A 12,520-nucleotide genomic window follows, 5' to 3' on the forward strand; every position below is an offset into this window, starting at 1 on the left:
CTCGAGTCTCTTTAATCCAAAAGTCTGAAGTGAAGAAGTGATTTTCTCACCGTCTCCTCCGCCCGGTCGCCCTTGGCGCTGATGTAGCTGAGTCGATAATGTCGGACGTTCCTGGAGTCGAGCGGCTGCCAGGACACTCGCACACTGTAGGTGGTCTCTTCATCGATCCTCATGTTCCTCACCCCGAAACGAGGAGCTGAGGCAAAAATCACTCATTTCTATGAGGAGGAAGAAACGACCACGACACGACAAGCGCGAAGAAATATTTACCTGCTATGGTGGTGGTTGTCGTGGCGATGGTGGTTGTTCTCTCAACTGCAAATCAAACATTAAACATTTAATTCACCTCTAATCTCTGCTTCAGTGGATCTGGTTCACAAGAATAAAATAAAAACTTTAAATGAATGATTCCATTTAATTCACCGGTGGACTCGACCAGGATGACCTCGTCACTCTCGACCTCGTTTGCGTAGACGGCCGCCAGCAGGACCTCGTACTCTGAGTCCGGGGTGAGGCCTCTGATCAGGTACGTGTTGAGGTTTCCATTCACCAGAGCCTGAAACAAGAAGAAGTGAAGCTGCTCAACAAGTTAAATCCTCGACGACACAGAATCATCAGGTTTCTGTCAAATCAGCTAAATATCGGACAGACGGATCAAACAAGATGTCAGCGCCCGTATCGGAGACATCATGGCTTCATTTTAGAGAAGAGGGGTCGTTGATCTTTACTCAGTCTGAGCCTCCGACTGGTCCTGGCCCCCTTTCCATATCGGATTGTATAGAGTCATATAGAATAGAGTCGTATGATTGGAGTCGTATGATCGGAGTCGTATGATCGGAGTCGTATGATTGGATATTGGAGTCGTACCTCCTCACTGTCTCCTCCGTCGGTCGGCGTCCAGATGAGTCGGTACAGCACCACATCAGAGGCCGGGTGTTGCCATGACACCCTGAAGCTGTCAGTAGAGATGTCAGTGGTCTTCATGTCCAGTGGGTCTGGAACAGTCTCTACACACACACACACACACACACACACACACACACACACACACACACACACACCTGTGACGTGGCTGACAGATCATTAACACGACGTCTACATATCTGAGATTCTTTCTGAATGGTTTAACTCCTGGTGACACTGGTTCTTACTGGTAGTGAAGCTGTCAGTCACAGCCTCGGCTTGCCCCTCGTCGTAGATTGCAAACACGCCGACGGTGTACTCCGTCAGTGCCGTCAGGTTTCTGAGCAGCCTGGTGGTCACACGGCCGACCTCCACCTGCACACAGGATCAAACCGTGTTTCTGTGACTCCTCCCTCAGTGTCTTTGTTCTTTACATCACAGGAACAAGGAACACAAACAATCCTCCCTGACACAATTTATACAAACACACAATGTTCCTTTAAATCACCTCCGTCCAGATGTTTGACACCGAACAATCCTCTCACCTCATTGGTCAGGACCCCGTTGGTCTTCACGTACATGATGCGGTAACCTTTCACCTTCCTGGAGGCGGAGTCCCACGTCAGCTGGGCGGAGCTGTGGTCCACGTCTGAGAATCGCAGATTCCTCGCCGGAGTCAGAGGCACTGAGGTGCGACAAGGTCAACAAGTAAACAGGAAGTCACACACACCTTCTGGACTGGTTGACTGGTTGACTGGTTGAGTGACTGGTTGACTGGTTGAGTGACTGGTTGACTGGTTGACTGACTGGTTGACTGACTGGTTGTGGGACTGACTGGTTGACTGGTTGATTGACTGGTTGACTGACTGACTGGTTGAATGACTGGTTGACTGACTGACTGACTGACTGGTTGAGTGACTGGTTGACTGACTGACTGGTTGAGTGACTGGTTGACTGGTTGAGTGACTGGTTGACTGACTGACTGGTTGACTGACTGACTGGTTGACTGGTTGAGTGACTGACTGACTGACTGGTTGACTGACTGGTTGACTGACTGGTTGACTGGTTGACTGACTGGTTGACTGACTGGTTGACTGGTTGACTGACTGGTTGATTGACTGGTTGAATGACTGGTTGAATGACTGGTTGACTGACTGACTGACTGGTTGACTGACTGGTTGACTGACTGGTTGACTGGTTGACTGACTGGTTGATTGACTGGTTGAATGACTGGTTGACTGACTGGTTGAATGACTGGTTGACTGACTGGTTGACTGGTTGACTGACTGGTTGACTGACTGGTTGACTGGTTGACTGACTGGTTGATTGACTGGTTGAATGACTGGTTGACTGACTGGTTGAATGACTGGTTGACTGACTGGTTGACTGGTTGAGTGACTGGTTGACTGGTTGACTGGTTGACTGACTGGTTGATTGACTGGTTGAATGACTGGTTGACTGACTGGTTGAATGACTGGTTGACTGACTGGTTGACTGGTTGACTGACTGGTTGACTGACTGACTGACTGACTGACTGACTGACTGACTGACTGACTGGTTGATTCAGTGTAAAGCTCGTAACGTTGTGAACAGTCGAGTCTCAGTTGGAACAGAAACTCGGGATCGAAGGTGAGTTGAGTTTTGATTTAGAGTTTTAATTATAGTTTTGAACATCATAGTTTTTAATTATAACTTGAACAAAACCTCATCACATCAGACTCCACCTCCTCTGCCTCGTTTTTATTCTCTCTCTCCGTCTCTCTCGCTCCGAGGTTTAAAAAAAAAAAGCCTCTTTCCTTCTTTACTTTATTTTTTCTTTCCATCCTAAAAAAAAATCTCATTTACTCCCAGAGGCCCGGAAACTTTTCTGCTTAGAATTACTGATCTGTTTCCCTTCTCTTCTTTTTAAAATAATCCTGATTCCACCAGCCACCGCTTCACCTCAATTATACCGAGGGTCAGCGTAAAGACAAAGCAGAGAGAGAGGGGGGGGGGGAAGCAGCGACCGCCTCGGCTTTTACTGGAGGTCGAGTCGGGGTCAGCGGAGCAATGAGGATGGGAAATTTAAAAAGTTTAGAGATAGCCAAGTCAGCAAAGTTTCTGAATGTATCTAAATGACCCGTCGGATGACATCGCTCGGAAGTCACAACCAGCGACGTCTGGCTCGAAGGTTTAAAAAGTGAAATCACAGGTTTTATCTCCCACAGAGATTCTAGGACTTTATTTGCATTTTTATGACTGAATTAAAGCAGAGTTTGACTGTATTTAGCATCTGGATCGCCCCCTGGTGGCTGGCTGCAGTACAGGTCACACACCCCCTCAGTGTTTCATAAAGAATTTAATGAGATTCTGTTCTGAGCCAGAAAATGAAGAAGAAGTTTGAAAGGTTGTTGAGACTCGTCTCCAGCAACTGAACTAAAACAACAAGCACATCTGAACAGAATCTACACGGACATGAGATCAGAGCAGAAGAAGCATAAACAGTCAAATCCCCTCGTCCATTAAATGGATTTGTTTTCTTATCCGTTGTCTCGAGCATTAACGTGTACGAGCATTTTGTTACCCTGTTCTTAGAAAAGTGCTAAATAAACAAGGTTTATATTATTATTATAAATGAAATGAGAGCAATCATCTTTATGTATTCTTCAGAATATCTCAGGCTCCTGTGATCAAAGTAAAGTCTGTTTTTGAGTCTTTATCTTTAATCTGCATCACGACGGCCTGTTTCTGTGCAGAGGATCATTAAAGCCGATCTGTCCGAACAGAGAAGCAGATAAATGAGTGGAAGAAACGAGGGGAACAAACAGGACGGGGACAAGGAAGCGACGCAGGAGAATCTCAGGTCAACACGAGGAACAAACTACAACCCGGGCTGGAGGTGGATTTCTGCAGGTGCACGAGGGCAGAGATGCGCGTGGTGACGTCTGACCTGGTGTTCACCTGAACCATAAACAGATCCAGGAACTGCACTTCACCAGAAGAGCCAGAGAGCTGAGGAGACGGAGGTCTGTTGGACTGCAGGGGGCGCTCCTGAGGCCTGCCTATGACCCAGTGGTGGCAGGAGCAGAGACAGAGATGCAACCAGTTCTGCTCCCAGTCGACCACATGTACCACAGAGTCAACCAGTCAGGTTTTCAAGTCTTTAACCGAATAACTATTATTTTCTACCCGTGCAATTTTTTTATTTGATACATGTGCAATACTCTTACACTGTAAATGTGCTGTTTACGTTGTATTATTATCATTATATTTATATTTATTTATTTTCTTACTTTCACTGATGTGTCTATTTTCACCTTGTTGCTTTTAATGCAGAAAATGTTCCCATAATGGGACTAATACAGGATTATCTAGTCTTATTTTATGACACGTGCAGGGAGGAAATATATATATATATATATATTTCTATAGGGAATAACTGCCCAAAACAAATGAAATAAGAACACAGTTCATCTTCAGTCCTGAGGAACCAGATGGTAGAGACTAATCAGCGGCAGCAGGAACAGATTTCCATGTGGGAGGAGCTCCTGTGGATCCTTTCCTCTCGTTTAACGACTGAACTAAAAACCTGATGAATGACTGTATGAACAAATATCAGCTTCATGGATCATAAATCTGTCTCATTCATTTCCCCCTAAAAAGAATCAAACCACCGGTGTGTGCTGCCAGCAGCCGCCAGCGCCCTGATCTGACCTGCATTCAACAGACTAACACGCATCGTAAAGACATAAACATGCCCTGACGTAAAGCCACGGGCCTTAAAGGAGACTTCATAAAGGGATAATTAGTGAGCGTGTTGGGATTCGGGGGGAGACGGAGACGAGAGCGACTCTCATCAAGGCTTCAGGACGCTTTAAGAATGAAAGTGAGGTGAAAATATAACTTCACGAGCAGAAGCTGGGGACCGGGCGGCGTGCGGGGATTCTGACATCGCCGCCAGTTTGTTCCCGTGAGGAGAGCGTGCTGGGACGCGACTCCGACATGTCGCAGCTGTGTCGGAAAAACAACGTGAGTACAAGCAGACACTTTGCAGAACCAGAAGTCAGACGGATACTTTGGTCCCATCTACTAACATGGAGGAGAAGGGTTTATAACCCATACTGCAGCCAGACACCAGGGGGCGATGGAGACACGCTCTGAACCCGAACAGTCGATGATGCCGGGTGTTCGATCCCCGGATTCTTTCTGCTGTGTGGGACTCACGTGTGGTCTGTTGACTGGTCATGGGGTCGCTGGCCTCCTCTCCGTACATGGCGTAAACGGTCACCGTGTACTCGGTGGCCGGGGTCAACCCCTCGAGCTCCACCTCGTTCACCGAGTCCGCCACCTTCACCTGCACAGACACACACACAGACACACACACACACACACACACACACACACACACACACACACACACACACACACACACACACACACACACACACACACACACACACACACACACACACAGGGCTTTAAGTAAACATTCGTATCTCTCTCCTCCATCTGTTTATCTTCCGTATCATCCACCTCTCCACATATCTTCTCCTCCATCATCCACCTCCTGTCGGGACCTGACTGTGATTACGTGACATCACCTGTTCCCTCCCTCTCACGGGCTCAGTCTGTACTGAAACCCACCGTGAACCCGTGTGGTGTAGAAACACGGCCCCGGCGTGTGGACGCCACAGGAGCAGCAGCCAGCGGCGTCTCGCAGCCGGGCTTATCCTCGCCACTGGAAAGCATCCATCACGTTTCCTAATTCCTTCCTACGTTGTTTTTATAGCGTTCTGCCTGGAGGAGAATGTGGCGGCGGCGTAATGAGGTCTAATGGGAGGGGGGGGGGGGGAGACACAGATGGCTGCCTGTGCCCTTCCCGCTCTCCTCCACCTCGGAGCTCCTCTCTTCCTTCACTGCTGAATCTACCTGTCGACAAGCTGCATCTGAGTCTTTGCAGCTTTGCAGCTCGCTCCTGATGTTTCACACCTGTTGATGCTCGTCAGTGTTTATCTGCAACATCACTGGATGGACTCTCTTTAAGTTCTGGCCTCTCATTGGTCACAGTTTTCAAAATAAAACAAGTATCTGATTCTTTCTTCGCTGTGATTTTCTTGTGCTTCCTTCAGAAACTGGATTTTCATTCGTTCCAGAACATCAGATCAGATTCATCTTCTCGGCTCCCTTTGACAAACCTTTTGCAAAATTGCATTTCCTCTCTGTTCCTTCATCCTCTCACCTCAGCCTCTTCTCGCTCACTGAGCAGAATCAATGTGAGGAGAGGTTGATGAGCTCGACGTGCACGACGCAGACAAACAAACAGAAACACCACATGAAAGCTCACTCTCACTCTCAGCTCCATTACAAAGGCTTCTCAGCAGGTCACTTTATCAAGTTGACAGCAAATCAGCCGTCACGTCTCTAATCAGACGGGTTCAGAGCAACTTCGGGTGTTTGACGTGAAGCTCGTCCGTCTGTAGCTCGATTCTCATGTCGTCCATCTTTATTTACAGTCTATTAAATGGACAGATTAACATACAACACGCGCTACTACCTGTTAAAACATCACGCACGCACACACACACACGCACACGCACACACACGCACACACACACACACACACCTCACCTCCTTCTCGTCCGCGGGGTCTCCCTCAGTCAGCGGGGCGTAAAGGATCATGTACCCAGAAGCCCCGGCGGCGACCTGCCAGCGGACCCTCATGGTGCTGTGAGTGATGTCAAACAACTCCAGCTCGTTGACCATCGGCAGCGCCACTGCAACACACACACACACACACACACACACACACACACACACACACACACACACACAAATATCAGTGATATTAAAACACAAATAACGTTATTTCACATAGTTGTGAATTAATAAGTCTAATATCTAATCATCAGATCTCATTATCTTTTGATAAAGTAATTTCATCAAACTTTCACCTGCTACTGACTCAGTTAGAACTTCAATCCTAGTTTGAAACCATCCTAAGTAAATTCCTCACTTCCTCATACATCAGTATTTACGGTCACATTTCATTTGCAGCCTCAGTCAGCGCCGGTGAGATGAGCGTCAGCTCAGCAGCAGCAGCCAACCCCCCCCCCCCTTGACTTTGATACAAGGTCGACTCGCAGCCGACGAGGACCTTCCCGTCATTCATCAGAGCGCCGCGCCGTGAGAGGCCGGACGATCCTGCCAGGCTCCGGTTCAGACGTCAGGAGCTCGCCAGGTTCCCGTGAGAGGAGGAGCATCAGGACCAGGGTGTTTAACAGAAACACCTGAGATGCTGTCATGACCCAGATTCAGGGTCTGTCTGGTTCAGCACATACGTTCATAGAACACAGACTGAATGCTGCTCCTTGAAATCTGTTTAATTCTGTCAGAGCGTGTGTGTGTGTGTGTGTGTGTGTGTGTGTGTTTACATTTTCTTTGCAGCGTATCGTTAAAGTTCAGTTCAGACTAAAGAGTGAAAGACACGAGACAGAGAGAGAAGTGCATTGAAGCTACTTGTTGGTTCGTGTACAACTGCAGCTGAAACTATGATGTGCGTGTGGATGGTAACAACTTTGTGGGATATAGTGTGAACGAGATGAACACTGCGTTGAGACGCAGGGATTGAACGTTAGCAGAGTTCTCAGCCGTTCTGGTTTCGGGTCATTTTGTGTTGTCGTGTTGTCGAGTTGTCGTGTTGTCGTGTTGTTGATATACACACGTCAGTACGTTTTCTACTTCCTCTCTCTCTCGATGGAAAGTGGCTTCACCAGAATAAAAACCAGGAATGACTACGAATATTTTGACTTCCACTCGCTGTCCCGCCACCCGACTCACATGTGGTGGCGCTCCCTCTCAGGGCCTCGCTGGCGGAGCTGCGGTAGACGGCGAACACGGCCACCTGGTACTCCGTCAGGGAGTTCAGGTAGGTCAGCTCCACGCTGTCCTCGGAGCCTTGAACCACCTGAAGACAGGAACACTCACATATTCAGTACTTATTTTACTGAATGATGTTATGATGCTGGAATAACAGGTTTCTGACACCGAGTCATTGCAGCTGTTAAAATAACTTGAATTCGCTCTTGTAGTCGGATGAGAACAGCAGCACCGCGTTCGTCAGACACGTTAAACCTCCACAGGCCCGGTTCGTCAGGGAGCTCGGGCCCGATGGAAGGTTCAGAGCGCAGCACACGTTGCTGCAGGCGGCGTCTCCACAGAGAGTTCCTCTGAGTGGAACTAGATCAGATTAGCTTTGATGAAACCTCAGTTTTCCTTGTGGGGAAACTGGGCCATTCCAGCTGCAATCATCAAAGAGCGGCAGGAACTAAGAGAGAGGAGGAAACTGTACAAATACAAATATCAACTCAGGGAATCACACGTGTGCGGAGCTGAAATCCAGCTGAAACTCACAGATTGTCACAAAGACGCCTCGTCTGCTGCTGAACGAATCAATGCTGGTCAATTTAATTATCTTATAAAAGAGTCTGGGCCTCAGAGACGATCAGAGAGCTCAGGAATCAAGTCGTATTTTTACGAGATTGAAGTTGTAATTTGCTACGTTTCACTTTATAAAGGGAACAAATGAAGGGGCAGCATCTTGTTAACTTTTACTTTAGTCAATAAAAACTGGTTCTATAGAAAAAAGAATATTGTAAAGAACCAAAGACAAGAATAAATCAAATGTATATCGACTAAATAACCCAGGAACCTTTTCCTCCGGCTGTGCTCCGCTGGCTGGGTAGTAGACCACACGGTACTTCTCCACCTGACCCGGAGCGTGAGTCCACGCCACGCGGAAACTGCGAGCTGTGATCTCAGAGGTCACCAGGTCACGGGGCGGAGCTATGGAGGTGGGGGGCAGGACGGGAGACCCCCCTGGAAAATAACAGAACATCAAACGGTTCCGTCAGTTTGGGAAACACAGAGAAACACGTCTGACGGCGGCGGTTGGAGGAACACACACCTCTGATCTGTTTGTCGAGCTGCTCCATGCGGTCGCACACGGTCTTGGTCAGACCCTCCACGATGTCGCTCATCACACCGAAGTCCGCCACCACGTAGACGTGAGTGTCCTCCGGGGGGGAGGCGATGGCCTTCAGCTCGTTCTCGTCAGCGTTTTTCACACCTCGAGAGAGAAACTTCTTTATTTAAAGAGGCAAAGTAATAAAATCCTTTTTGAAGTTTTACCAAAAAGCTTCTGAAACATATTTTTCATATTGTCTCAGACACTAGAATCATCAGATTGAATCTCTGAGGTTGGTTGAAGGAACAGAACTGAACAGGTTTCAGCTCATTCACGTTTCCTTCCTCCGAGTCGATAAGAAGAATCCACGTGTGGAGACGTTTGATTGTTTTACACAAACTGACGATCATCATTATATATGATGAACAAGAAAAAACAACACAATCAAAAAACTAAACCAAATCATAATAAACATAAAAACACAGGAAGACGTTTGGACACCAGTTTCATGTTGTCTCCTGACGAATAAATTAAAAGATTAATTAATTGATTAACCTCATGAAAACCAATCAGACTGGTTGGTAAAATATTTTCTGTTGAGTGATAATTAAACTGTGACGAGAGGGCAGCTTAGAAAACAAGAAACAATTATATATATATAAAAGAATATAAATATAATCAAGATTTGAGCTCTTACCGATGGCGAACAGTTCTATCCCAGCGTCCCTCAGGCTCCGAGCCGGGGGAATCACGTCGTCCTGGGACTTTCCGTCCGTGATGAGGATTCCGATCTTGGGAACGCCGGGTCTGGATCCAGACTCTGGTTTGAAGCTGTTCTCCAGGATGAAGGTCAGAGCCAGACCTGAGTGGACACACACACACACACACACACAGACACACACATACAAACACACACGGACACACACACAGAAACGAGGCATGAGAAAATGTAAATAAAGGTTGTAAATGTGAAGATATAACACAAACTGTGATTTTCAGTCTCAGGACAAATAGTTCGATCCAAAGAAACGTTTCACAATCTTATTAAATCTCAGAGGAGCAGCTGGTAGATCTGCTGTGTGAGAAACTACACAACTGCTCTGGATTGTTGTGTGTTAACTCCTCGTACCTGTCAGTGTGTTTCCTCCTTTATACGGCAGGTTCTTCACTGCGTCCATCACGGCCTCTTTGGTGGTGTGAGCGTTCAGATGCCACTCGATCCGCGGGTCTCCGCTGTACTGAGCCAGACCTGCACACACACACACACACACACACACACACACACACACACACACACACACACACACACACACACACACACACACACACACACACACACACACACACACAAACACACACGTTAATACTGCAACTTTACAGCACTTTGCAGATTTTAAACCCTTTTACCTAAAACTGACAGATTCTGTATCTTATGCAAACTTTAACATTTTAACTTCAGTTATATTAAGTTAATTTAAATTAAACAAAAGTCAAATATAAAGGCAGAGTCACGGAGAAAGGACTCGAGACAGGAGGAGAACGAGGAGAGCAGCCGACGGTCTGATGGTCACTGACGCTCATCTGACTTCAGCTCCAGATGAAGTCCTTCACCTCCAGCAGCTGTAAACACAGAAAAGCTCCTCACCGATCCGGGTCTTGTCGATGTCCACGCTGAAGGCCTTGACCAGGTTCTCCAGGAAGGTCCTGACCAGCCTGAAGTTGATGCGGCCGATGCTCCAGGAGCCGTCCACCAGGATCACGATGTCAGAGATGGCTGGAATCTTACACATGAATCCTTCTTCAGCTGGAGACAGAGAAGATCAACCCACTGTCACAAACTCGTGTTTGATATAAAGTGTCCTGACGATGACGTTCATAAGCACAAACATCATTTGTGTTCAAACAAATATTCATGGTGTAAAGTGTGAACCAGAGAAAAGGATGTAAAACATGTGGAGTTTTAACCCTCGAGCCGACACATGACGAATCCTCTGTGGTGAAAGTAGGACAACAGCTTCTGTCCCAAACTATTACAAAGTGTTTCATTAATTCTAATTCGGTTCAACCCAGAATAATGAAACCCTAGAGGAGCCACTTAGTTCCAGCAGATGAAAAACAACGCTCAGTTGTTTGTCTCCACACTTTACTGGGTGATAAAGCACGTGGGGCTCTAATGAGGCCGCAGCACTTCATCTACTCCGTCCAGCGCCGACCGAGCCAGAGGACAAGCACGTTATTACAGCGCCATATTTCTATCAGCCAATTATCCTCCAGGCTCAGGAGCCGTCTGCGAGCGGCCGCGTCCTTAACGCTGCGGATTTTAATCACGTTACCGAGACCTGATCCATGAAGTTCAGGTGGGTGGCGTCACGTCAGGTCGCAGCATCGATGGAGACACTGACTTTCTACCAGGGAACTAGAACGTCTGCAGGAAGTCAGGAGGCTCTCGCTCGGACACACAAACTCCTCAGGAGGATCAGTGCATGTCTGAGATCAGCCGTCCCCTCCTCTGCAGAGGAAGAGTCAGAGCTTTAAAGAGCTCTGGGCCGAAAAACTAAACACACAGAAGCTCCGTCCTGCAGCCACAAGGCAGCGACGACTACAAAAACACAACCTGAGGCTTTTCTACCTGAGCAAAAAGGTTGGTACTCGTAGGAAGAAGAACGAGCGTCAGTTATTTCATACAGACTTCGTACACGTGACTCCGACATTTAAAACCTGCAGCCGCTGGCACTAGATTCTGATCCTGCAGACGTACGAGAGACTATTTCATTCAGGTCGCAGCATGTTTTAACATGAGAGGAGGTGTGTGTGTGTGTGTGTGTGTGTGTGTGTGTGTGTGTGTGTGTGTGTGTTTCCTCGTCGCTGACAGGAACTGAGAAGTGTATCACTCTTTACAAGTCTCTACAGTGTCGGAATTCGAGTCTCGGAGCCCTGATCCCGTACGACTTCAGTGTGCAGATGAAAGCAGTGACACATAAAACACACAATCACTTCTCTGCTCTGGGAGGAATGAGCTCGCCGCTGATTGTCGGTTGGCTGCGTGTCGAGCGCCGCACAAACTCAGGCTCCATCTTTTACTTCAAGTTCAACAATAGATTTGGTTGTTCTGCTCCACACGTGTTTTCAAACTACGATATCTGTAATTCACCTTCTTCTTCGTAGAAAAGAGACGCCAGCAGGTAAAAGAGGGGGGGGGGCTCAGGTTACGTTAGAAATCTCTGCAGAAACATTTTAAATCCTTCAAGATGATGATTCCACTGTTTGTAATAAAGTTTGAAGTCTCGAACATGATGATTCTTTCTAAACACGGAGTGAAAAGGTTTGTCCTACAATTACCGACTTTCTGGCCCACAAGGATAAATATACATCATCTGTTATATTCTATTTGACACCAGAAGCTGTGTATCTGACACATCACGCATCACTTAATCAGGTGACGGCTCCATTAGGAACAGAGGTATTTGCAGGTCCTGTCTCATAACGTGGAGGAGGACGAGCCCCGAGTGATGAAACTGAAGAGGAAGGATGTTTCTGAGAAGCTCTGCTCCGGGGCCCGAAGTGACAGAGAACTGGGACGATTTTAACGACACGTCGGGGAGAACGCTGGCACCTGGACAGATGGTGAAAGAGGAGAAGAGACAGGAGAAGAGACAGGAGAAGAGAGGAGGACAC

General features: G+C 47.4%; 1 protein-coding gene across 8 annotated transcripts in view; it reads right to left on the bottom strand.

Annotated features, from left to right (window-relative positions):
* The window catches only part of LOC117770532 (collagen alpha-1(XIV) chain-like), a 64,280-nt gene that overhangs the window by 29,113 nt on the left and 22,647 nt on the right, over positions 1–12,520 (bottom strand). For all 8 annotated transcript variants that reach the window (XM_034600075.1, XM_034600071.1, XM_034600072.1 and 5 more), the window contains 14 exons: positions 10,491–10,649; positions 9,975–10,094; positions 9,543–9,707; positions 8,846–9,007; positions 8,591–8,757; positions 7,720–7,846; positions 6,511–6,656; positions 5,107–5,236; positions 1,449–1,588; positions 1,152–1,278; positions 868–1,007; positions 424–556; positions 271–315; positions 51–196 (listed from right to left, as the gene is read on the bottom strand). In XM_034600075.1, coding sequence (XP_034455966.1) covers positions 51–196; positions 271–315; positions 424–556; positions 868–1,007; positions 1,152–1,278; positions 1,449–1,588; positions 5,107–5,236; positions 6,511–6,656; positions 7,720–7,846; positions 8,591–8,757; positions 8,846–9,007; positions 9,543–9,707; positions 9,975–10,094; positions 10,491–10,649 — 1,907 coding nt within the window. The remainder of the gene's footprint in view (positions 1–50; positions 197–270; positions 316–423; positions 557–867; positions 1,008–1,151; positions 1,279–1,448; positions 1,589–5,106; positions 5,237–6,510; positions 6,657–7,719; positions 7,847–8,590; positions 8,758–8,845; positions 9,008–9,542; positions 9,708–9,974; positions 10,095–10,490; positions 10,650–12,520) is intronic.

The sequence above is a fragment of the Hippoglossus hippoglossus genome, chromosome 11 (assembly GCF_009819705.1).
Source record: "Hippoglossus hippoglossus isolate fHipHip1 chromosome 11, fHipHip1.pri, whole genome shotgun sequence".
In the NCBI taxonomy this organism is placed as follows: Eukaryota; Metazoa; Chordata; class Actinopteri; order Pleuronectiformes; family Pleuronectidae; genus Hippoglossus; species Hippoglossus hippoglossus.